This window comes from Delphinus delphis, chromosome 4, assembly GCF_949987515.2.
Source record: "Delphinus delphis chromosome 4, mDelDel1.2, whole genome shotgun sequence".
Taxonomy (NCBI): domain Eukaryota; kingdom Metazoa; phylum Chordata; class Mammalia; order Artiodactyla; family Delphinidae; genus Delphinus; species Delphinus delphis.
The window spans coordinates 134682884-134705826 of record NC_082686.1 but is presented as its reverse complement, the minus strand read 5'-3'; the positions used below and the strand labels follow the sequence as shown (position 1 = coordinate 134705826).

General features: G+C 39.6%; 1 protein-coding gene across 3 annotated transcripts in view; it reads left to right on the top strand.

The window, feature by feature from the left end:
* Window positions 1-22943, top strand: part of TBC1D5 (TBC1 domain family member 5) — a 538071-nt gene that overhangs the window by 411677 nt on the left and 103451 nt on the right. For all 3 annotated transcript variants that reach the window (XM_060011527.1, XM_060011525.1, XM_060011526.1), the window contains one exon: window positions 981-1087. In XM_060011527.1, the coding sequence (XP_059867510.1) occupies window positions 981-1087 (107 nt within the window). The remainder of the gene's footprint in view (window positions 1-980; window positions 1088-22943) is intronic.

Genomic DNA, 22943 nt, shown 5'->3' with positions numbered 1-22943 from the left:
AGGAAAGAAAAACCTAAGAGTCAAGGGTATTTCTGATCACAAAAAAATTATTTTGTGACTTACATTGTTTCTAGTGAGTCACAGTTGTTTTCCTACGGAATATTTTTCAGCTAACCGTTCTGATTAATGAAAAGGATTCAGTCACAGCCACAGGAAGTTGCAACTGTAAAGTTTGTTCACAATCATGCTGCCGAGGCCGTCAGCCTAGCTTACAAAACAAGAGTCGCTAATGGGCGCAACTGTGACAGCAGTGGCAGATGGATTGCCAAGAAATGAAGTAGTTTACATAGACCTGCCTGAAAAGATGTGTTTAATAATTGCAGCCATAATTAGGTTGATTTGGGGAAAAAAAATTAAATGACGGTCTAAGGAGCACAGTTAGGCTAATCTATGAAGATTTTGACACTTTTCCTCCAAGAAATGCTGCATAAATATCTTTCCTAAATTTCTTGTTACCTTTAGGAAAACAAATAATTGGAAGAAATTATATTCTCTTTAGTTTTGAACTATGTAATATTTATATATACAAAAAATAAATGTAACATATGTAAGTTGTGAAGCATAGTAATCAGGGTGCATAATATTTTATGAGAATTTTAAGCTGGTTCTTTCCCATTCATAAGATTTTTGTTACTAATTTCCAAGCAGCAAAACTAGAGACATTTAAATACAGCCATATAAATGGCAATAAATGTGCATGCTTCTCAGAGTTTATTTGTGTGACAAGCGCACACACAAATCTATATCTGAGGCTCTTCCTTCCAACACCGCCCTGACGATGAGTGCTGGTATATTAGTACAGTGTGCTGCTTCAAAGGCCATTTGGTAACGGTCCCCTCTCCCCATTTCCTTTTGTCCAAATCAGTCGAGTTATTGGTTTGCTTTCTTTGAATCTAAGTTGTTAATTTTGTTTCTCTTAGTAATGCAGGTATCTGAAACAGCATTGCTTCTCAATTGCTTTTTTTCCCCCTTTTATTTAGTGATCTCTAGTAACTACCAGACCTGTCTTGGCCTTCTGATGCATTACCCACTCATCGGGGATGTTCACTCGCTGATCCTTAAGGCTCTGTTCCTTCGCGATCCCAAGGTAAGCTTTCCATGTGGGATGTGCACAGTTTTAAGTGGGGTGAAAAACTGGTTTCTCTACATGACTCCAAGAATTCCTAATGTAGAATTTGCCTAATAGCAGATGAATTGCCTACAGGCCACAACTCCACATACCTGATGGTCTAGCAGCTCAGCGGGCAAATTCAAATGACACTGCCCTGAGAAACAGGAGCGCACGTCTCTTGTAACTCAGGAGGTTGTTCTGCCCACCTGCTTCCTCGTAACTCAAGGAAATAGTTGAGCACCTGCTTCTCCTTATAACCACACTTCATGCCGGGGGCCAACTGACCCAGGTATAGCCTCGTGAGCCATGTGAAGACCAAGACATTAGAGCTCTAAAAAGGACCAGTTTTCTAAGAGTTTATGATGCAGTGAGACACTAAATTATTTCATATTATGAACATGTATTTCTTATTTTGCGGGTGAAGAGTAACCTAATAAAATAAAGATTTAAAGAGTCTTTAATGCTGATTTCTCTATTTGAACTTAAAGCAAGTCACCAAAATTTTCTTTACACTCCAGAGAAAAAGTGTGCTCTTTTACAACTAATGTTACATTTCTTGAAAATAAGAACATTTAATGATCTAAAAAAATCTGTGAATCCTTGATGCTTTTGAGCCAAACAAAAATATTGGATGAAGTATAAGAGAGAAAGCTTCAAACACGAGGACTAGGATGCCAGGCGCTGGGTGGTAATCCCAGCCTTTGGCTCTTTGGCAGAGCTCCCAGCAATCGTGTTGGCAGTTGTCGAACTGTCTTTGAGTCAGTCTGTCTGTGGATTCCACTGCCAGAGCTCTGTCTGATCAACGTGGACCTCCAAGTTCAACGTACATTTTGATTCTGAAGGATTTCTGTCCTTTCATCGGTTGTTGACTTCAACATTTGAGCATGTATTTATTCTTTGCTTGATTTAAAATTATTGTTTTCCTGTGCCTATATCCATTTTCTTCAGAAATACACAGTTTTATGTCATTTCTCCTATACAAAATTTCATTAAGTGTCAGAAATACAATCCATCATTTCTCTAATGCATAAGGTAGCATTTTTTTTTCTGGTAAGGCTTAGGAGTCAGACGATGAAAAAAACCTACAGTCTCATATTTACTTTTTGATGTATATGTAGGCTGTATAAGTATATATTTTTAATATGAAATAGTCAAGATTATGGCATATCTATAAAAGGAATAAAGGATGAAGTTTCTGGTCAATGAGGTATCTGAGTTTTGGTCTACAAACTTAAGGTAAATTCTATCTGCTCAGCATTGAGAATTATTAGGGTCATACAGAGCGGGAAAAAATTGCTAAAATAACTGTTTGAATTATCTACTTGTGTGATTTGTTGGGTTTAATTGAAAGGAGAAACGAATATGTTATCTAAACCTATCCATCTTGGTAAGTTTTTTCCTAGCTAAATATGGTTGCTCTTCCTATAAACCATTCACTCTTATGGTTGCAGAATTCTGTATACTAAATTCCTCAATGTTGTTAGTGGAATCTGTAATTTTAATAGAGTACTTTTGACATAAAAAGATAGTATATGTAATATAGAGAATAATGAAGCCAGTTCTACAAGCATTCAGAAAAATTTTCTCCAAGGTTTAAGAGAAAAAATGTAACAGCATAAGTATCTAAAAAATAGTATTCCCCACTTTTACATTCAGAGTCTTACCAAGTAAAAACAATCAAGATAATTGTCCAAAAGTTAGGACTTTAAACTGGTATTTCTGAGACATGAGAAACTGGGCAGAAGGAGGGAGTCATGTGTAAAAAGCTCCTGAGAACAAGTTTGTGGCATGATGATATCTGTAGGGGAAGATAAAGCAAGCTGCAGAGTACTAAGGGGGTTTCAGACGGCCAACCCAGCAAGGTGGTAGTTTTAGTTAAGTGTATGTAATGGCTGATCCATTGACATTATTAGTAAATGTCAAATGATAACTAACATCACTTGGCATATCTGCCAATTGGAGATCTATCGCAGTGTGGTGTCCTGGGTCTTGCCAGGAGCCTGAGCTAGGAATTGGGACACTGGGCCAAGTCTTGACTCTCCTACCAGATGTCCTTGTGATCTGGGGATTCACGCTTGCTAAGTCTTGGTCTCCTCTTTTGTTGCCTCTAACAACCTACCCAAGCAGAGCAGCCTTTGACCATAAAGAACTGACGTCTAATGATATAATAAGATCCAATCCAGTGCTACAAAGGCACAAAAGAAAAAAAAAGAAGTAAGTTTATATATATCGTAAAAATCCACCAGTGGATAGAGCTTTCAGTGTAGTTCATGTCAACTATAAAGTCAGAGAGGAGGCCATGTAAAGAGAGGGAAAGACGATGCTAGTACCCCACCCATAGCCTCTGAGGATCCAGACCTCAGAGTGCTTTAAATGTTTTCTATTTATTAGCAACAATGAAACACTTAAATCAGAGTAAGTATATAAACACACAAGTCTCTATGAAGTGACCTAGTAGGAAGAGATTTGAGGCATGAAAGTTTACTGTCCTGTATCCCAGCTTCACATGGCAGTTGTGCTGAGTGCTGCTGACAGACTCAATAAAATAAACATGAACAAGGAGTTCTGGGCCTCCCTGAATTCATCGTCAGCCTTCAGAGAAACACTTCGTCCTACCACTATCCCGAAATCCCAGCGGAGACTGCTCAGTTGAGAATAGACTCTGCAGTAGAGCTTGAGACACTGAGCTGTTACTTATTTTCTATCAGATGTCAGCTTTACTGTGAAAAGATTTCTCATTTGAACAGACTGAAATAATGGGCTGGTAAACTGTAATCACAGGATCATACTCGTTCACGTCTCCAAGTACTTTGATATGCTTCCTTTGGTCCTCACTACAAGCTCCGAGACAGCAGAGCGGGTTATCTTTCCTCCTTCTTTTTCAGTGCAGAGGCCATGTGGCTTTCCCAAGGCCGAAACGCTTGTAAGCTTCCAAACTAGCTGGAATGGTTCCATGACCCTTGTTTCTACTCATCCCCTCCTGAGGTTCCCAGCCTCTGTTCTTCCTTCCCCAGGAAGCCATTCCCAGACTCAGATAAGACACGTCTTCCCTTTGAGTCTTCATAGCCCCTTGTAGTTTAGCGATTTGCTTGTATCTTCTATCAATTATCCCTCCTCATCATCCTGCTCGTTTGTTAGCATTTAGCTCTGTGTCATGCAGTGGTTGGTATTAAGAAGACAATGGTAGCGTTGAATGCTGACTTAAGCCCTGTGCCTCTTCTAATACTGACTCTAATCCAGGTGGATCTCACTCACCTTACATATTTCTGGAACCCATATCCACATTCCACAGAAACCATAGCCAATGGTATATTTGTCAGCTGCCATTTTTATCAAGATGGTGAAGTGACCCTACAACTTGAACTAAAAGGGCATCTAGTTCCTTAATTTAATATCAATCAGAATTATTTGAAAACCTGTTATCACCTTCAAATATTATGGAACAAAGAAGATACAACAAAGGATCTAAATAATATACTTCGGGGCTTCCCAGGTGGTGCAGTGGTTGAGAGTCCGCCTGCCGATGCAGGGGACACGGGTTCGTGTCCCAGTCTGGGAAGATCCCACATGCCGCGGAGCGGCTGGGCCCGTGAGCCATGGCCCCTGAGCCTGCGCGTCCGGAGCCTGTGCTGCGCAACGGGAGAGGCCACAACAGTGAGAGGCCCGCGTATCGCAAAAAAATAATAAATAAATAATATACTTCACTTAGACTGTGCAAATTTCAGAACTGCCAAGAACCAAGAGAGTCTAGTTCCGCTCCTCCTTCTGTAATATGAACAAACTGAAGATCCAGGTATTTGAGAGACTTTTTCAAGGTCACACAGCTTGTCAGCGGCAGAGCTACCCGTTGAACCAAGGTCTTCCAGCCACCCTTCCACACAAGAGCTGTAGCTTCGTTAGTTTTAAAAATAGTGGAATCCTAGTTACTGATATTTCTCATACGAATTCTTTTATTTGTAGTAGATATTTATTTGCATCTGTAATAAATGAAAGTGCCACGTATATAAGTGACCCAAGAACTACTTGAAGTGTTTGTAAGTGTATGCTGTCTGAAGAGACTGGCTATCAAATATCTGTAGCATTTTATACTCTGTTCACCTTATGATATGGTTTCTATACTTAGCTCTTCAGACCACAATCCTGATTCTCGTTTTCCTTTTATTATATTAGAATCACTGAGCAGATTTCCAAAAACAATCCACTAAACGAAGTAGAGGAGTGGAAGGATGACAGTCTGAAAAATATGAAGTGATTAAAAAACATTGTTCTAACTAGTTGTTCAAATTCCAAAAAAAAATTTAAAACCCAATTAGAAACAAAAGTCATAGAAAATGTGAACATATTGTGTTCCTTAAATAACCAGATGTTCTCTCCTTCCTGAAGGCAGTAAGGGCTAGGAATAAAAGGTTTAAAACTATTGTTTTAAGTTAACTGTGAATTTTGCAAATCTGTTTTTTACCCTTCAGCAAATAGAATTCTAATACAGAAACATAAGCAAAGTAATTTTCATTTTTCGGTCCTCTCTTATTTGTGTTGTATGTTGAAGTGTTAACCTTATCACAAAGACTTACTACAAATGAAATACAGTACATGAATTAACATTGTAGATTATTCAGTAAGAATTTGACAGCTACCGTTTGTTTTGAAGACTAGAATAGTCCCCCAATATTATATTTCTGGTAAGTTTGTAAGCATCCCTGTTATTGTTTATGGGAGAAAATTGCTAGAAATAAGACAGTTTAATTTTATAGTCATTCTTGTATACAGAAGCACAAAATATATATACTATAAAATAAATATAAATATATATATAAAATATAGTGTACAGTGTTCTTGTACTTGGCCAATTCTGATTTGGCTTTTGTTCGGAGTTATGTTAAATATTGCTTTTTTAAATTATAACGTCTGAATATTCAGATTTTATGCAGGTAATGGATTTTTATTCTTTAATTCCAAAAACCCTCACTGTACATGCAACTTTTTAATGTCAGGTGGCTTTAGTAAAATGTCACCTATCAGAATTGAAAAGTGGTGAGTGGATTCAAGCCGGGTGGTGATGATAGAAAATGCTTCACTCCAGAAATGCCATTATAATGTCATCTTCTCTGAGCAGTGAAGGACCTAAAATCACACACACTGACTCTTTGAGGAGCATGCACGTGTCCATTTATTTACTTTTCCTGATGTTCCCATCCGAGGTTCTGTTCAGATTTCCTAGGATGTTTCTTGTCTGATTTTGTTACAGAAAGAATGTGTTGCTTCTGTCTTCACCATCCTTTTTTTTTTTTTCCCTCCCCTAAAAGCTGGAGCATTTCTATGAGAACTGCCTTTCTTGGAGAATCATGTTTCTGTGTGTGTTTTCTCTCTCAGGGATGAAAAAAAAAAAATGTGTTTTTTTTCCTTCATATCTGAGCTGCATGACTATATATTGTTCTTTTTTATCACTAGATTATAACCAATTGGATGTTTATTGTAGTTAGTAGTTAGGTATTGGTGACTCCTCAAGTTATGTTTTCACATTCAGTCAGAAATATAGACTTTTTGACATAGACTCACATTAAAAAAAAACTCAAGTTTTACTTCAGAGTACATGGTGGCTTTCAAAAATCTGTAAGAATAATCAAAAGATCTTTATTGAACCAGTATTTGAAATTTGTTATTTATTATGTTCAAACATTTCATAAAGTAGAATTGTGGGTTTCTCAAAACTTATTAAGGGTTTCCTAGTGCCTTAAATAATTTTGGATTAGTTTTATAAAAGTATTTTGAATTCATTAATTTATTCAGCAAATCTTTATTGTGTATCACAATGCACTGGGCACTGTTTAGGTTCTGGTGATATAAAGGTGAACCAAAAAAAAAAAATGGCCCTTATCATTATAAACAAGCAAACAAACAAGAAAATACTCAGTTTGTCATGTGTTATAAAAGGTACAAATGGGGTATCATCCTTAAAATAATAAGAGGAGGAAGAACCTGAGCTGGGGAGGTACCGTTTCCTGTGAGAACTATTGGAGGAGAAGGAACTAGCCAGGCAAAGAGCAGGGAGAGGAGCCGCCAGGCAGGGGAATAGCAAACACAAAGACTCCAAGGTAGGAAAGAGCTTGGACTCTTCATGGAACTGGAAGACCAGCAGCCTGGGGGGCCCTACCTGAGACAGACACATGAGCCAGGGGAGGCTTGCTAAGGTCACCTTTTGAAACTCCAGAAAGATTGCTGGATTTGTGATGATTCTTCCTGATGATTAAGACATCCTCTTATTATAAACTACTCTTGCTCTCAGCCAGAAGTTCCAAAAACTCTTCTTAAATGAGTTCCCCACTTGATAAAGCACATTCACTTATTCAGACCTCTAGGCTGTCACATGGGTCCGGCCAGTAGGTTCTTGTTTGATTTAAGAGGACTGGGGCCAGGACTCTGAACACTTTTGGTCATACATATATTACTTTTATCTTTTAAAAAACAATCTTGGCTGCCTTCTATATATCACCAATCTAGTCAGTTTTGCTCTCATTCATGTCAGCATTATGCTCACTGTGTAGTGTCAAGGGAACTAGACCCGTCTTTCTTGTCTACCAAATGAGAGCTCTGCAAGGTCAGGGACTAGATCTTCAACAGCATAAGTCCTGTGTCAGCCCCTTGAGGGAAGCTCAGAATTCAGGTTTCACTTCCGTCACAGCCTGCTGTGTTTATTGGGCAAGCCACCCTTTTCTTGAACAAAGAGGCTAGATCACATAATGTCAAAGGACGCTTCTGGCGCTGTTTTAGCAAGATGCAGTTCAACTCAGCAGATCCGTTTTTTTTTTTTTTTTTTAATGACCTACTGTGTGTAGAGGATGAGAGGGATGAGAGTTGGTCACAGTCCTTTATAGATGTGAACAAAACTGTTACAGAAGGTAAAATGAGTGAGACTATTGCAGAAAGGACAGCTGATTTGGGCTTGGATAGTCAGAAAGGCTTCCAACTGGGCTTTTTTTTTTTTTTTTTAACATCTTTATTGGAGTATAATTGCTTTACAATGCTGTGTTAGTTTCTGCTGTATAACAAAGTGAATAAGCTATACATATACATATATCCCCATATCTCCTCCCTCTTGTGTCTCCCTCCCACCCTCCCTCTCCCACCCCTCTAGGTGGTCACAAAGCACCAAACTGATCTCCCTGTGCTATGTGGCTGCTTCCCACTAGCTATCTAGTTTACATTTGGTAGTGTATATATGTCCATGCCACTCTCTGACTTCATCCCAGCTTACCAATTGGGCTTTGAAGAATTTTGTTGGGACATGTTATTCCATCTTAAGAAAACAGTGTAAGCAGAGCTCCTGAGAATTGCTGAAGCAAGTGGCCAGGTTGGGCCTGGCAGTTCTCTAGCCACAGTCATTCACGGACCCCTCAGGGACTGCCCTCAACATCTTATATATTAGCAGACACTAATTTTTTTTTTTTAACTAAAGCATAGTTGATTTACAATATCATGTTAGTTTCAGGTGTACAGCACAGTGATTGAGTTATATGTATATATGTATATTCCTTTCAGATTCTTTTCCCTTATAGGTTATTACAAAATATTAAGTATAGTTCTCTGTGCTATACTCAGTATTGGTTATCTACTTTATATATAGTGTGTATATGTTAATGCCAACTTCCTTATTTATCCCTCCGTCTCCCCTTTCCCCTTTGGTAACCATAAGTTTGTTTTCTCTGTCTGTGAGTCTCTTTCTGTTTTGTAAATAAGTTCATTAGTATCATTTTTTTTAGATTCCACATATAAGCATTATCATAGGGTATTTGTCTTTCTGTGTCTGACTTACTTCACTTAGTATGATAATCTCTAGGTCCATCCATGTTGCTGCAAATGGCATTATTTCATTCTTTTTATGGCTGAGCAATATTCCATTGTATATATGTACCACATCTTCTTTATCCATTCATGTTGGGTGGACATTTAGGTTGTTTCCATGTCTTGGCTGTTGTAAATAGTGCTACAGTGAACATTGGGGTGCATGTATCTTTTTAAATTATGGTTTTCTCCAGATATATGCCCAGGAGTGGGATTGCTAGATCATATGGTAATTCTATTTTTAGTTTTCTGAGGAACCTCCATACTGTTCTCCATAGTGGCTGCACCAATTTACATTCCCACCAACAGTGTAGAGTTCCTTTTTCTCCACACCCTCTCCAGAATTTATTATTTTTAGACTTTTTGATAATGGCCATTCTGACTGATGTGAAGTGATACCTCATTGTAGTTTTTATTTATTTAGTTAGTTAGTTAGTTTTGTCTGTGTTGGGTCTTCGTTGCTGCGTGCAGGCTTTCTCTAGTTGTGGTGAGTGGGGGCTACTCTTCGTTGCAGTGCGCGGGCTTCTCATTGCAGTGGCTTCTCTTGTTGCAGAGCATGGGCTCTAGGCACACGGGCTTCAGTAGTTGTGGAATGCGGGCTCAGTTGTGGCTTGTGGGCTCTAGAGTTTAGGCTCAGTAGTTGTGGCGCACGGGCTTAGTTGCCCCACGGCATGTGGAATCTTCCTGGACCAGGGCTCGAACCCATGTCGCCTGCATTGGCAGGCAGATTCGTAACCACTGCGCCACCAGGGAAGTCCCTCATTGTAGTTTTGATTTGCATTTCTCTAATAATTAACAATGTTGAGCATCTTTTCATGTGCCTTTTGACCATCGAGATGTCTTCTTTAGAGAAGTGTCTATTTAGATCTTCTGCCCATTTGTTGATTGGGTTCTTTGGTTTTTTGATATTGAGCTCTCTCTGTGAGCTGTTTGTGTATTTTGGAGATTAATCCCTTATGGGTTGCTTTGTTTGCAAATATTTTCTCCCATTCTGTAGGTTGTCATTTCATTTTGTTTATGTTTCCCTTTGCTGTGCAAAAGCTTCTAAGTTTAATTAGGTCCCGTTTGTTTACTTTTGTTCTTATTTCCATTACTCTAGGAGATGGATGCAAAAACATATTGCTGTGATTTATGTCAAAGAGTGTTCTGCCTATCTTTTCCTCTAGGAGTTTAGGTCTTTAATCCATTTTGAGTTTACTTTTGTGCATGGTGTTAGAGAATGCTCTAACTTCATTCTTTTACATGTACCTGTCTAGTTTTCCCAGCACCACTTATTGAAGAGACTGTCTTTTCTCCATTGTGTATTCTTGCCTCCTTTGTCATAGATTAATTGACCATAAGTGTATGGGTTTATTTCTGGGCTTTCTATCCTGTTCCACTGATCTATATTTCTGTTTTTGTGCCAGTTCTGTACTGTTTTGATTACTGCAGCTTTGTAGTATAGTCTGAAGTTAAAGAGTCTTATTCCTCCAGCTCTGTTTTTCTTTCTCAGGATTGCTTTAACTAGTTGAGGTCTTTTTGTTTCCATAAAATTTTAAGATTTTTTTTTGTTCTAGTTCTGTGAAAAAATGCCATTGGTAATTTGATAGGGATTGACTTGAATCTGTAGATTGCCTTGGGTAGTATAGTCATTTGACAATATTCATTCTTCCAGTCCAAGAACGTGGTATATCTTTCCATCTGCTTGTGTCATGTTCAATTTCTTTCATCAGCATCTTATAGTTTTCAGAGTACAGGTCTTTTGCCTCCTTAAGGTGGTTTATTCCTTAGTATTTTATTCTTTTTGATGCGATAGTAAATGGGATTATTTCCTTAATTTCTCTTTTTGGTCTTTCCTTGTTAGTGTATAGCAATGCAACAGATTTCTGTGTATTAATTCTGTATCCTGCAACTTTACTGAATTCATTGATGAGCTCTAGTGGTTTTCTGGTTTTCTGGAGCTGTGAAACATTGCTCTGCATGTTTTAGAGGAAAGAGCTTCTTTACTGAAAGAGAACCAATTATCGTGGTGATTTATTTTTCCTCAAATAACTAAAGAAGAGACTAGAATCCATGGTTAATTCTGTTCTCATTAACAATACACAAAACAAAATCTACAAACCAGTTCTCTGCTTTTTATTTGATATTTTGCAAGTAAGGGAGAAATCTAGGCTTTTAGGGAGAAATATTTTAAATAGATTACTTAAGCTTTCAAGCTTTTCACACATGCATAGTGTGTCTAGAAAGGCACTGAGGCCCCAAATGTAAAAGTATTAAAGTGTTACAGCACATCACAGTGAAATGTTTGTGCTGTGTCCCTGAGGTCGAGGCATGAAGTGGCTGCCCTGCTTCACCATTGACTTGATGTTACACCATCAGAGAAATCATTGAACCATTTGCAGCCTTAGAGTCAGTTTCACTAATTGTTTTTTTTTAAAGGGATAGGTGACTGGTAAGGCTGTAATTAGCCTATAATCTCTAAAGATAATTTCCAGTTCGAAGTGCAGAAAACCTAGCTAATCACTTACTTTCCTTCTTGTATGTGAAGTAGGTTGGTTGTTCAGAAAGAAAAGGCGCTACTTTGAGTTGTTTCTATGTCATCCTAATGTTACAGTTTAAAGAAATTAAAAGCTAGAAATCACAAATTATGACAAAAAGATTATAAACTTAAAACTGACAAAATAGAAAAAAAAGAGCATAATTCTTTTTGTGTGTGTGTGCGGTACACAGGCCTCTCACTGCTGTGGCCTCTCCCGTTGCAGAGCACAGGCTCTGGACGCGCAGGCTCAGCGGCCATGGCTCACGGGCCCAGCCGCTCCGCGGCATGTGGGATCTTCCCGGACTGGGGCACAAACCCGTGTCCCCTGCATCGGCAGGCGGGCTCTCAACCACTGCCCCACCAGGGATTCCCCATAATTATTTTTAATCTAAGTAGTTATGGCCACAATAAATATTTTATTTGCCCCTTAAGTATATTAGCTCAGAAAACATCTTATTGCTAATTTAAAATATTAAATGCCTTTTTTAATGTCACCTCCTTATGCCCAGTTAAGTCACACATCACCTGTCAGGTCTCCTGAGGGAAGAGGGCACTTCCCCTACAAAGGCATTGAGTGACCCCTGCCTTTCCTTTCCATCTACCACCTTGTGCCTTATCGTCATCTCCATGTGCCCAGTTAAGTGGATGTATGGGTTATATCATCTTAAACGATTCCATATTTACAATATTAAAATGATGTCAGGGGCCATGAACATCTGTTGTGGGTTTGCTGGATATCTTGTGCTAAAAGGAGTTGCCAAACATAAGTTCTTTCTGAAAAAAATAAACATACTTCACACTTGCTTACCTCTAATGTGATGACAAGTAACTGTCAGTATTAAGGTACCATGCACATATTTTTGAATAGATTAGCAGCTTTTCTCTTCAAGGTAATGATGACATTTTAAAAATGAGTGAAAATAAGAGCTTTTTCAAAGACACTCATGCTATGGAAAGGACATTTTAAAACTGGTTATTTGGAAATGTTTCATCTGTTTGTGATGTTCTGGCCAACAACAATTTAAGTGCATCACTTATTTACAACTCTCAAAGTACACTAAAAGATTATGGAAACAATTTTCTAACTAGATTTCTAATGAATCTTCTGAATGAAAAGATAAAGAGTCAGGTTTGAATCCATTTTTTTAAATTTAGAAAAGTAGCATCTTCCAATTAAATTTTCAGAAGAGTTGGATGATGGTTAATTTTATGTGTCAACTTGACTGGGCTAAGGGTTGCCCATAGTGGTGAAACATTCTTTCTAAGTGTGTCTGTGTGGCTGTTTCCAAAAGTGATGAGTGCTGGAATCAGTAGTCTAGGTAAAGAAGATTCTCCCCAAACAATGTGAACAGGCACCATGCAGTCCCTTGAGGGCCCTAATAGAACAAAAAGGTTGAGAAAGGGCTCCTTGATCTGGGGCATCCATCTTCTCCTCCCCTCAGACATCCGAGCTCCTGGTTCCTGGGCCTTCAGCTTCTGACCCATCCCCACCGCCCCCTCACTCACCTCCCCCATTTCCTCTTTCTCTACTTTCCTATCCCCCTCCCAGTTCTCAGACCTTGGAACTTGGACTGAATTATACCACCGGCATTCCTGGTTCTCCAGCTTGCTGATGGCGTATTTCAGCATATCTCACCTCCGTAATCACATGAGCCAGTAATAAATCTCCTCTTATATATCAGTGTATACCCTAGTGGTTCTCTGGAGTACCCTAACACAAGCTGATTAACATTAAGGAAGAGAGAGATTTTATTAGCCAAATTTTAACAAAAATCTTGGCATAATTGATGGATTCCAAAATGAGTACCATACTTTAGCAAGGGTAGCCAACGATGTCTTTCCTCCATTCAGACCTATATCTCCTTGTGAGGTAGCTTTTTCTGGCATGTCATTCACAAAAACCGACTATCACAAAGCATTTAAGCGAGATTTCCAAAAAGTAAAGAAACTTAGTCAATCACACTCCTACGGTTGAACATATTTTAGGAAGAGCATAAAATACCATAATATGTAAACTATTATAAAAATCAATTTAAATATAGCTTATTTTATCTCTCTCATTTAAAAATTCTATTATGCATATATTTTCTAATGTACATAATGGATTAGTACAAGTGATTACATGCATATGATTCGTAAATAAATAGTCAATGTTAAATGTCAAGCCCCTCGATTTTAACTAGCAAAGGAATAATCAAAGTTGAAAGAACCCTGCTCTAGGATCCAGTCGATCCTAATGCTTAGCCATCATGAGGGTCTTAAGGCTGGCTCTCAGCACACACATAATTCTGGAACTCCCCCAGACACCCATTAGCAGGGGCAGCTTAGGAGAACACAGGCATTACCCTTATCCTTATGAATGAGGGAGTTCTCCTTCATCCCTCTAGTTCAACTGATGCTTTAGTATCCTCTGGACCATTGAATTTCACTGTCCAGTGGACGTGTTCCATCCTGGTCCTCTTGCCGTGTTCTTGTAACTTGGATTCATTGTGCACCTTTTCTAAATGATACTGCTGATGAAAAAGTAATTCCTTTAAAACATTCAGTTATAAGAATATTATGCATCTTGTAATTTGTTTAGAGGTGGTTGAGTCTCTCGATCATGTAATTATACCCTCATTTCCTCCTGAGGCCTGATGACGGTGAGGTGAAATACCCAAAGTCACTCTGAATTCTGTGGCATAGCCGAGACCAGTCCCCGTGGCTCCTGCTCCCAGGCTGGAGACGTCTGTCATCCTCCTTGTCCACCTTGCCTGCCTTGCAGACTCCTAGGATAGAACTTTCTCACTATTCCCACACACATCATTTCCCCTCCTTCCTGAGTGGCCACAGGAAAATTAAGACAAGCTCTTCGGTCTTGTGCAGTAAACACAAAACAGTTACAACTCGATTACCCTTTCAAGGACAGTTATTTACTTGATTCCTCATTTGTTCATGGTCTGAATACTGAGTTGGAAAATTGGTCTATTGTTAATTAGTTTGCCAGATCTGGCCTCTAGGTTCAGGAAGTGTTAAACCCAGTGAAACTGATGGGAGAAACATATAAAAATAATAATTACTGTTCTGTAATGAAACTGACCTTTGTTTTTTCCCTCAACCATGTGTCTACAATGGCTGCCACCCAAGTGGAGGACAATAAAATACAAAATGAGATTAAAGCAGTCAGGAGAGCCAGTTGATGGGCTAAGAGTGATAATATGAAATGCAGAGGGAAAAGGGGGGTATACAAATATGAATGTTAATAAATAAGAATTAAGTAGCTAAAAGAAATCATCTTGGGGCTTCCCTGGTGGCGCAGTCGTTGAGAGTCCGCCTGCCGATGTAGGGGACACGGGTTCGTGTCCCGGTCTGGGAGGATCCCACATGCCGCGGGGCGGCTGGGCCCGTGAGCCATGGCCGCTGAGCCTGCGCGTCGGGAGCCTGTGCTCTGCAACAGGAGAGGCCACAACAGTGAGAGGCCCGCGTACCGCAAAACAAAATAAAGGGATGTATCATTTAAAAAAAAAAAGAAGTCATCTTGGACAACTTTTCTTCTTGAGATTAAAGTGTGTGCCTGCCACAGTGATCATTCTGTTTCATTGTTACACTGTGTTAGTTAAGGCTGGCCAACTGCTGTAACAAATGAACCCCTGTGTTTCCATACCTTAACACAGTAGGTGTTTAACTTTCACACAAGTGACAATCCATTGGAAGTCAAGGGTGGGGGTATCTCAGGGTCACACAGTTTTTTGGGCTTCTGCCAGCTCTGCTGTTTTCAACTTTGACCTTCCAGGGTTGTCCAGTACATCGACATCCCTGACAGGATGAGAAAACTAGTTGGTTACTGAACCAAACTTAGGTCTGCTCGCCTGTTCAGTAAAGCCAATCTACTGACACCAGGTTGTGGTGAAGGAAAATACAGCATTTATTGCAGGGCACCAAGCAAGGAGAACAGGCAGCTCATGCTCAAAAGACCCAAACTCCCTAGTGGCTTTCAGGGAAGGGGTTTTAAAGACAGTGTGAGAGAGGTGGCTACAGGGTATGTGATCAGCTTGTGCACAGTTCTCAGATTGGGTGGCATCAAAGTGAAGTTTCAAGCATCATCAGCCTTCTGGTTTCAACCAGTCTAGGGTCTACATGCTTGCAGTCAGTTTTCCTCTGGTGGGCTCTGCTTCCTGTACAAACAGCTTAGGAATGTGTGTCACGCCTGTATCTGTATTTTTCAGGGAACTACAGGTTCGGCAACTCTGCTATGTGGCCGACTTAGAGTCTGAATTGTTACCAGTTTCCTGGCCCAACAGCCATTCTTTGTTTCTACATCTTCACATTTCCTGATCATTAACGCTTTGAGTCAGCCTTTTGAGACTCAAGGGAGACCTGGGAGACTAAGGCAAAGGCCTTTTACTTCAAAGGACAGGGGCACAGGGGCTTGTATATGATTCCAATCTCCCCCTTTTCTTTGATACTCCTCAATCTTGAAGGGAACAGGTTCAGGAAAAGAAGGGGAGTAAAGTTTTGGATAGAGAGGTTAATCATAAACTCAGCAGAGGAACTCAGTTTTAGGGGGACTTTGTTTCAAGAGTTTTTCTCCATACATTGCCATTCTTAGCTGTTTTGGTAGCCCTTTAAGCGTATCTTCTGTAGTGTTTACTGAAAATGTGTTGAAGAGAGATGAATTGATGAAGTGGAGAGCTATAAGATGTTATACAGAATCGTCAGCCCTAGATCTGACCATCGTCATGTTATAGGTTGGGGTTGTTAGTTATGTGATTCCTTCTGGCCTTTTCTTGAAGTTCCTATTGTGGTACAAGTGCCTGATTCATCACTTCCCTCTTTCTCACTATAACAATATCAATAAAAATAGAGAATATTTCAAATTATTCCATTTAAAGTAAACGTTGTATGATGCATACCTGCTTTGAACTGCCTTTGAGGAACACTGTCAAAGTAGCAAAATTTGAAGAAGGCAGAAAAATGACAGGAATGGGTAGAGTTGTTTCTCATAAACTCAGAAAAGAGGTAAACCCTTTACCATCATCTTTCCAGCCAGTGTCTGGAGAAATCCCACCATATTTTCTCCTAAAGGTTCTAATTGAATGTATCTATTATGTATTCCGCTTACAAAAGAACCTGCTGCCAAGAATGTCAGTTGTTAACTTGAGATCAACTACTTAATTTACTTAATTGATAACATCTTATTTAGGCTCTCTTACTTGAACTTCCTTGCATTTGAGTTCTAGAGACTAAGCGACTACACATGAAACAGTATTTGAAATAGCACTGAAAATAAACTAAAATTTCAGAATATATTTAGGACTTACTCATTCAAAAGAAATTGACCTCTGATTGAACAAGGGAGAAGAGATTTCATTATCACAGAAATAACACAGTTTGGTGCCCTAAAGGATTTCACTGGCTGGTTTAATGTGTGTGTGTGTGTGTATATATATATTATTATTAAAATTAGAGTCATTTCCTACCAACCATTCCTTTTGCTATAGGAGAGCAAACAATAGAATATAGATAGTATGAATGTTCTGTTTCCTTCCTCTCCTCTTTTCTCATTTTCTTCATTCATTCTTTCTTCCTTCCTTTTTTAAAAAAATAAGACATACTTATGAGCTTCTTGAAAACAGAAAATGTAGAGAATAACTTTGAGGAGTATTTAAGACAGGGTCAACAAAGGCTTGGTGAATGGATCCAGAGCTTTGGATGGTGAACAGTTAGTTGTATTTCCAAGGTATCCACCTATTGATTGAGTCGGTGGAAAAATATATAGATGAGCAGGTTTGCAAGAATGTTTAGGTATAAGAAGGTTGGATAATGAGTTGGTTTTGAGTAGGTTGTGGGATATCCAGGAAGAGATGTCCAGAAGACAACTGGGAATGTGTGTCTAGAGCTGAAAGGAGAGATCTGGAATAGAGATACAGGTTTAGAAATCTTGGAAGATGGATATTAATTGTAGTTGAGGGAATGCAAGTGATCTCAGGAATGGTATGTTGGGGAGATCAGAAGAGAGCTGGGAAGGGAATGACAGGACATAACAGGGAAAGAGGAAGGAACATGTGGAGAAGACTCAGAATGTGGAAAGCCATGAGGGGATAGACTTATATTTTAATTTTTTTTTAATTTTATTTTTTTAATTGGTGTAACATTGATTTATAACATATAAGTCTCATGTATACAACATTATATTTCTACTTCTGTATACACTACAATGTGCTCACCACCAAAAATTTAGTTTGTGTCACCTTCCAGTTGACCCCTTTACCCATTTCACCCTCCCCCTGCCCCTTCCCCTCTGATAACCACTACTTTGTTCTCTGTATCTACGTGTTTGTTTTGGTTCATTTATTTATTTTGTTTGTTTATTAGTTACATTCCACATATAAGTGAGGTCATACAGTACTTCTCTTTCTCCCTCTGTCTTATTTCACTTTGCCTAATGCCCTCAGGGTCCATCCATGTTGTCCCAAGATTTCTTCTTTTTTTTGTTCATGGCTGAGCAGTATTCCATTGTATATAGATATACCACATGAGAAAATAGAATTATAATTGTCCAAGTGTGGATAATCCCAAGTACCTGGAAATGGTTAGTGACAGATGTTGTAGAGAGATCAACTGAAATTAAAAATAAGCAAATAACCCTGTTGGAAGTTGCTGAGATATTTAGGGTGATGTTGAGCATCTTTTCATGTGCCTCTTGGCCATCTGTATGTCTTTTTTGGTGAAATGTCTATATATAGGTCTTTCACCCATTTTTTAATTGGGTTGCTTGTTTTTTTGATATTGAGCTCCATGAGCTGTTTGTATATTTTGGAGAGTAATCCCTTGTCCGTTGTTTGATTTGCCAATATTTTCTCCCATTCTGAGGGTTTTCTTTTCATCTTGTTTATGGTTTCCTTTGCTGTGCAAAAGCTTTTAATTAGGTCCCATTTGTTTATTTTAGTTTTTATTTTCATTACTTTGGAGGTGGGTCAAAAGAGATCTTCCTGTGGTTTATGACAGAGTGTTTTTCCTATGTTTTCTTCTAAGAGTTTCATAGTGTCTGGACTTAAATTTAGGTCTTTGATGCATTTGGAGTTTATTTTTGTGTATGGTGTTAGGTAGTGTTCTAATTTCATTCTTTTACATGTAGCTGCCCAGTTTTCCCAGCACCACTTACTGAAGAGGCTGTCTTTTCTCCGTTGTATGTTCTTGCCTCCTTTGTCGTAAATTAGGTGACTGTATGTGAATGGGTTTATCTCTGGGCTTTCTGTCCGGTACCATTGATCTCTATATCCGTTTTTGTGCCAGTACCATACTGTCTTGATTACTGTAGCTTTGTAATATACTTTGAAGTTGGGGAGCCTGATTCCTCTAGCTCCATTTTTCTTTCTCAAGATTGCTTTGACTATTTGGGGTCTTTTGTGTTTCCATACAAATTGTAAAAATTTTTTGTTCTAATTCTGTGAAGAATGCTGTTGTAGTGTGATAGGGATTGCAGTGAATCTGTAGATTGCTTTGAGTTGTATAGTCATTTTCACTATATTGATTCTTCCAATCCAAGAACATGGTATATTTCTCCATTTGTTTATGTCATCTTTGATTTCTATCATCATTGTTTTATAGTTTTCTGAGTACAGGTCCTTCACCTGCTTAGGTAGGTTTATTCCTAGGTATTTTATTTTTGTTGTGATGGTAAAGGGGATTGTTTCCTTAATTTCTCTTTCAGATTTTTCATTGTTAGTGTATAGGAATGCCAGAGATTTCTGTGCATTAATTTTGTATCCTGCAACCTTACCAAATTCATTGATTAGTTCTAGTAGTTTTCTGGTGGCATCTTTAGGATTTTCTATGTACAGTATCATGTCATCTGCAAACAGTGACAGTTTTACATCTTCTTTTCCAATTTGTATTCCTTTTATTTCTTTTTCTTTTCTGATTGCCGTGGCTAGGAATTCCAAAACTATGTTGAATAAGAGTGGCAAGAGTGGACATTCTTGTCTTGTTCCTGGTCTTAGTGGAAATGCTTTTGGCTTTTCACCATTGAGAATGATGTTTGCTGTGGGTTTGTCATATATGGCCATTATTATATTGAGGTAGGTTCCCTCCCTGCCCATTTTCTGGAGAGTTTTTAATCATAAATGGGTGTTGAATTTTGTCAAAAGCTTTTTCTGCATCTGTTGAGATGATCATATGGTTTTTATTCCTTAATTTGTTAATATGGTGTATAACATTGATTGATTTGCATATATTGAAGAATCTTTGCATCCTGGGATAAATCCCACTTGATCATGGTGTATGATCCTTTTAATATGTTGCTGGGTTCTGTTTGCTAGTATTCTGTTCAGGATTTTTGTATCTATGTTCATCAGTGGTATTGGTCTATAATTTTCTTTTTTTGTGATATCTTTTTCTGGTTTTGGTATCAGAGTGATAGTGGCTTCATAAAATGAATTTGGGAGTGTTCCTTCCCTCTGCAATTTTTTGGAAGAGTTTGAGAAGTATCATTGTTAGCTTTTCTCTAAATGTTTGATAGAATTCACCTGTGAAGCCATCTGGTCCTGGACTTTTGTTTGTTGGAAGATTTTTAATTACAGTTTCAATTTTATTACTTGTGATAGGTCTGTTTATAGTTTCTAATTCTTCCTGGTTCAATCTTGGGAAATTGTATCTTTCCAAGAATTTGTCCATTTCTTCGTGGTTGTCCATCTTATTGGCATATATTTGTCTGTAGTAGTCTCTTATAATCCTTTGCATTTTTGCGGTGTCAGTTGTGATTTCTCCTTTCTAATTTTATTGATTTGCATCCTCTCCCTTTTTTTCTTGGTGAGGCTGGCTAAGCATTTATCAATTTTATCTTCTCAAAGAACCAGTTAGTTTTATTGATCTTTGCTATTGTTTTTTTCATTTCTATTTCATTTATTTCTGCTCTGATCTTTATGATTTCTTTACTTCTACTGACTTTGGGTTTTCTTTGTTCTCCTTTTTCTAGTTGCTTTAGGTATAGGGTTAGATTTTTTATTTGAGATTTTTTTAAATTTTTGTTAGTTTGATTAATATGTGTCTTGGTGTGTTTCTCCTTGGGTTTATCATGTAAGGGACTCTCTGCGCTTCCTGGACTTGGGTGACTCTTTCCTTTCCCATGTTAGTGAAGTTTTTGAATGTAATCTCTTCAGATATTTTCTCAGACCCTTTGTTTTTCTCTTCTTCTTCTGGGACCCCTATAAGTCGAATGTTAGTGTGTTTAGTGTTGTCCCAGAGGTCTCTGAGATTGTCTTCAATTCTTTTCCTTCTTTTTTATTTATTCTGTTCCTCAGCAGTTATTTCCACCATTTTGTCTTCCAGCTCACTTATTCGCTCTTCTGCCTCAGTTATTCTGTTATTGATTCCTTCTAGTGTATTTTTCTTTTCAGTTGTTGTGTTGTTCATTTCTGTTTGTTTGTTCCTTAGTTCTTCTAGATCTTTGTTAAACATTTCTTATATTTTCTCAATCCATGCCTCCATTCTATTTCTGAGATTCTGGATCATCTTTACTATCTTTACTCTGAATTCTTTTTCAGGTAGATTGCCTATTTCCTCTTCATTTATTTGGTCTTGTAGGTTTTTACCTTGCTCCTTCATCTGTGACATATTTTTTTGCCATCTCATTATTATTATTATTATTATTTTGATGGGTGGAATTGTGTTCCTGTCTTACTGGTTGTTTGGCCTGAGGCTTCCAACACTGGAGTTTGTAGGCTGTTGTTTAGAGCTGGGTCTTGGTGCCGAGATGAGGAACTCCAGGAGACGTCACTTTGATGAATATTCCCTGGGATCTGAGGTTCTCTGTTAGTCCAGTGGTTCAGACTCAGAGCTCCCACTGCAGGAGCTTCTGTCCAACCCCTGGCTCATGAACCACAATCCCGCAAGCCATCTGGGGCAGAAAAAAAAAAGGAGAACAATAACAGTAAAAAATAAAATTAGACTAGGAAACTAACAGATATGTTAGAAAGAATATAAAAATTAAAATATAGATGAAACAACAACCAGAAGGTAAAACAGAACCACACTAGTAAAAAAGAGGAGAAGGGAAAACAAAAAAAGAGGTAGAAAAGGCCTTGGCTGTGGAGGGCGGGCCCTAAGCAGGGGTGGGGTTTGGGCTGTGGGTGGGACCTATGCTTTGGACCCACCAGGCTGGAAAAGGCCCTGGGTGGTGTGGGGGTGGGGCTTAGGCTCATCGGAACAGAAGGGGCCCAGGCGTGCCTCCCGCCTCTGGTCTCAGAGGGCTGGGGACCCCACCTGGGAACCCAGCAGGCTTCCTGGGCCCCAGTGGCCTGTCCAGCCTCCACTTCTCCTCCACTCCTGGAGGCCCCTTCCCGCCTGCCACACCTGCTCTCCCCAGGCCTCCCTCCTACCCCCCGGGACCAGTGCAACCCAGTGTGGGGGAGGTGGCCTAGCAGGGCAGGGGGCCTGGCCTGGGAGCCCGACAGGCTTCCCTGGCCCAGGTGGGTGGGGCAAACACCCTCGCTCCTCCCCCTGCTCCTCCAGTCCTGGAGGGCCCCACCTGCCTGCCTTTCTTGTTCTGCCCTGGCCTCCCTCCTACACCCCCAGGACCAGTGTGGCCCAGAGGGTGCCTCTGAGGGTGTAGGACCCGGCAGGAGAGCTGGGCAGACTTCCCTGTCTGACTGGGCAGGGGAAACGCTGGGTGCGCTCCCACCTGATCGGAGCTCCCGAGGGTCCCTCCAGGCGTGGGAACCCCTCCCCCCTCTCAGCCGCTCCTCAGGGGCGTCAGTCTCATCCAGCCTCCACTTCTCCTGCCCCCTCAGTCCCCCCACATTCTACCAGTTCGCTTGGGGGTTCCTCCTGTCTCCTTGGGTGTCGAGGTCCCCGACCAGCCTCCAGCAGGCAGCCAGTTGTGAGGAGGTGTGAACTCCACGTCTTCCCACACCGCCATCTTGACTCCGCCCCTCCCTGAATAATTTACTGTATTGTTATTTGTTGATTTTCTACAAATTATTGGGAATTCCCTGGCGGTTCAGTGGTTAGGACTCCGTGCTTCCACTGCAGGGGAGCCCCGGGTTTGATCCCTGGTTGGGGAGCTAAGATCCCGCAGGCCGCACTGAGTGGCCATAAATAAATAAATGCTAACCTTTTAAAAAATAAAATTATCTACTGCTTCTTAATGTAGGTGTATAGACAGATAAAGTTTGAAGGTTCTAGACATCATTGATCATTAAATAGTGCTGTCTAGAAAAAGAAGTCACATTTTCAAGGCTGTTGAGAGCTCCAAGAATGACAAGAATTTTCCTCACTGCTGCACTGCTGCTCTCTGGAACTCAAACATAGTTGACAATCCCTCTTCCTTCAGACTGCTGTTCATCGTCACTTCCTCTGGGAAGTTCCTCCCTGATCTCTCTGATGAAATAAAATCACCCCATTCTGCACTTCCACCGCACCCTATACTTCCCTTATCTAAGCACTCGGCACGGGCATGGTCTTGCACTGATGTGTGTAATTATTTCATTGTCTCAT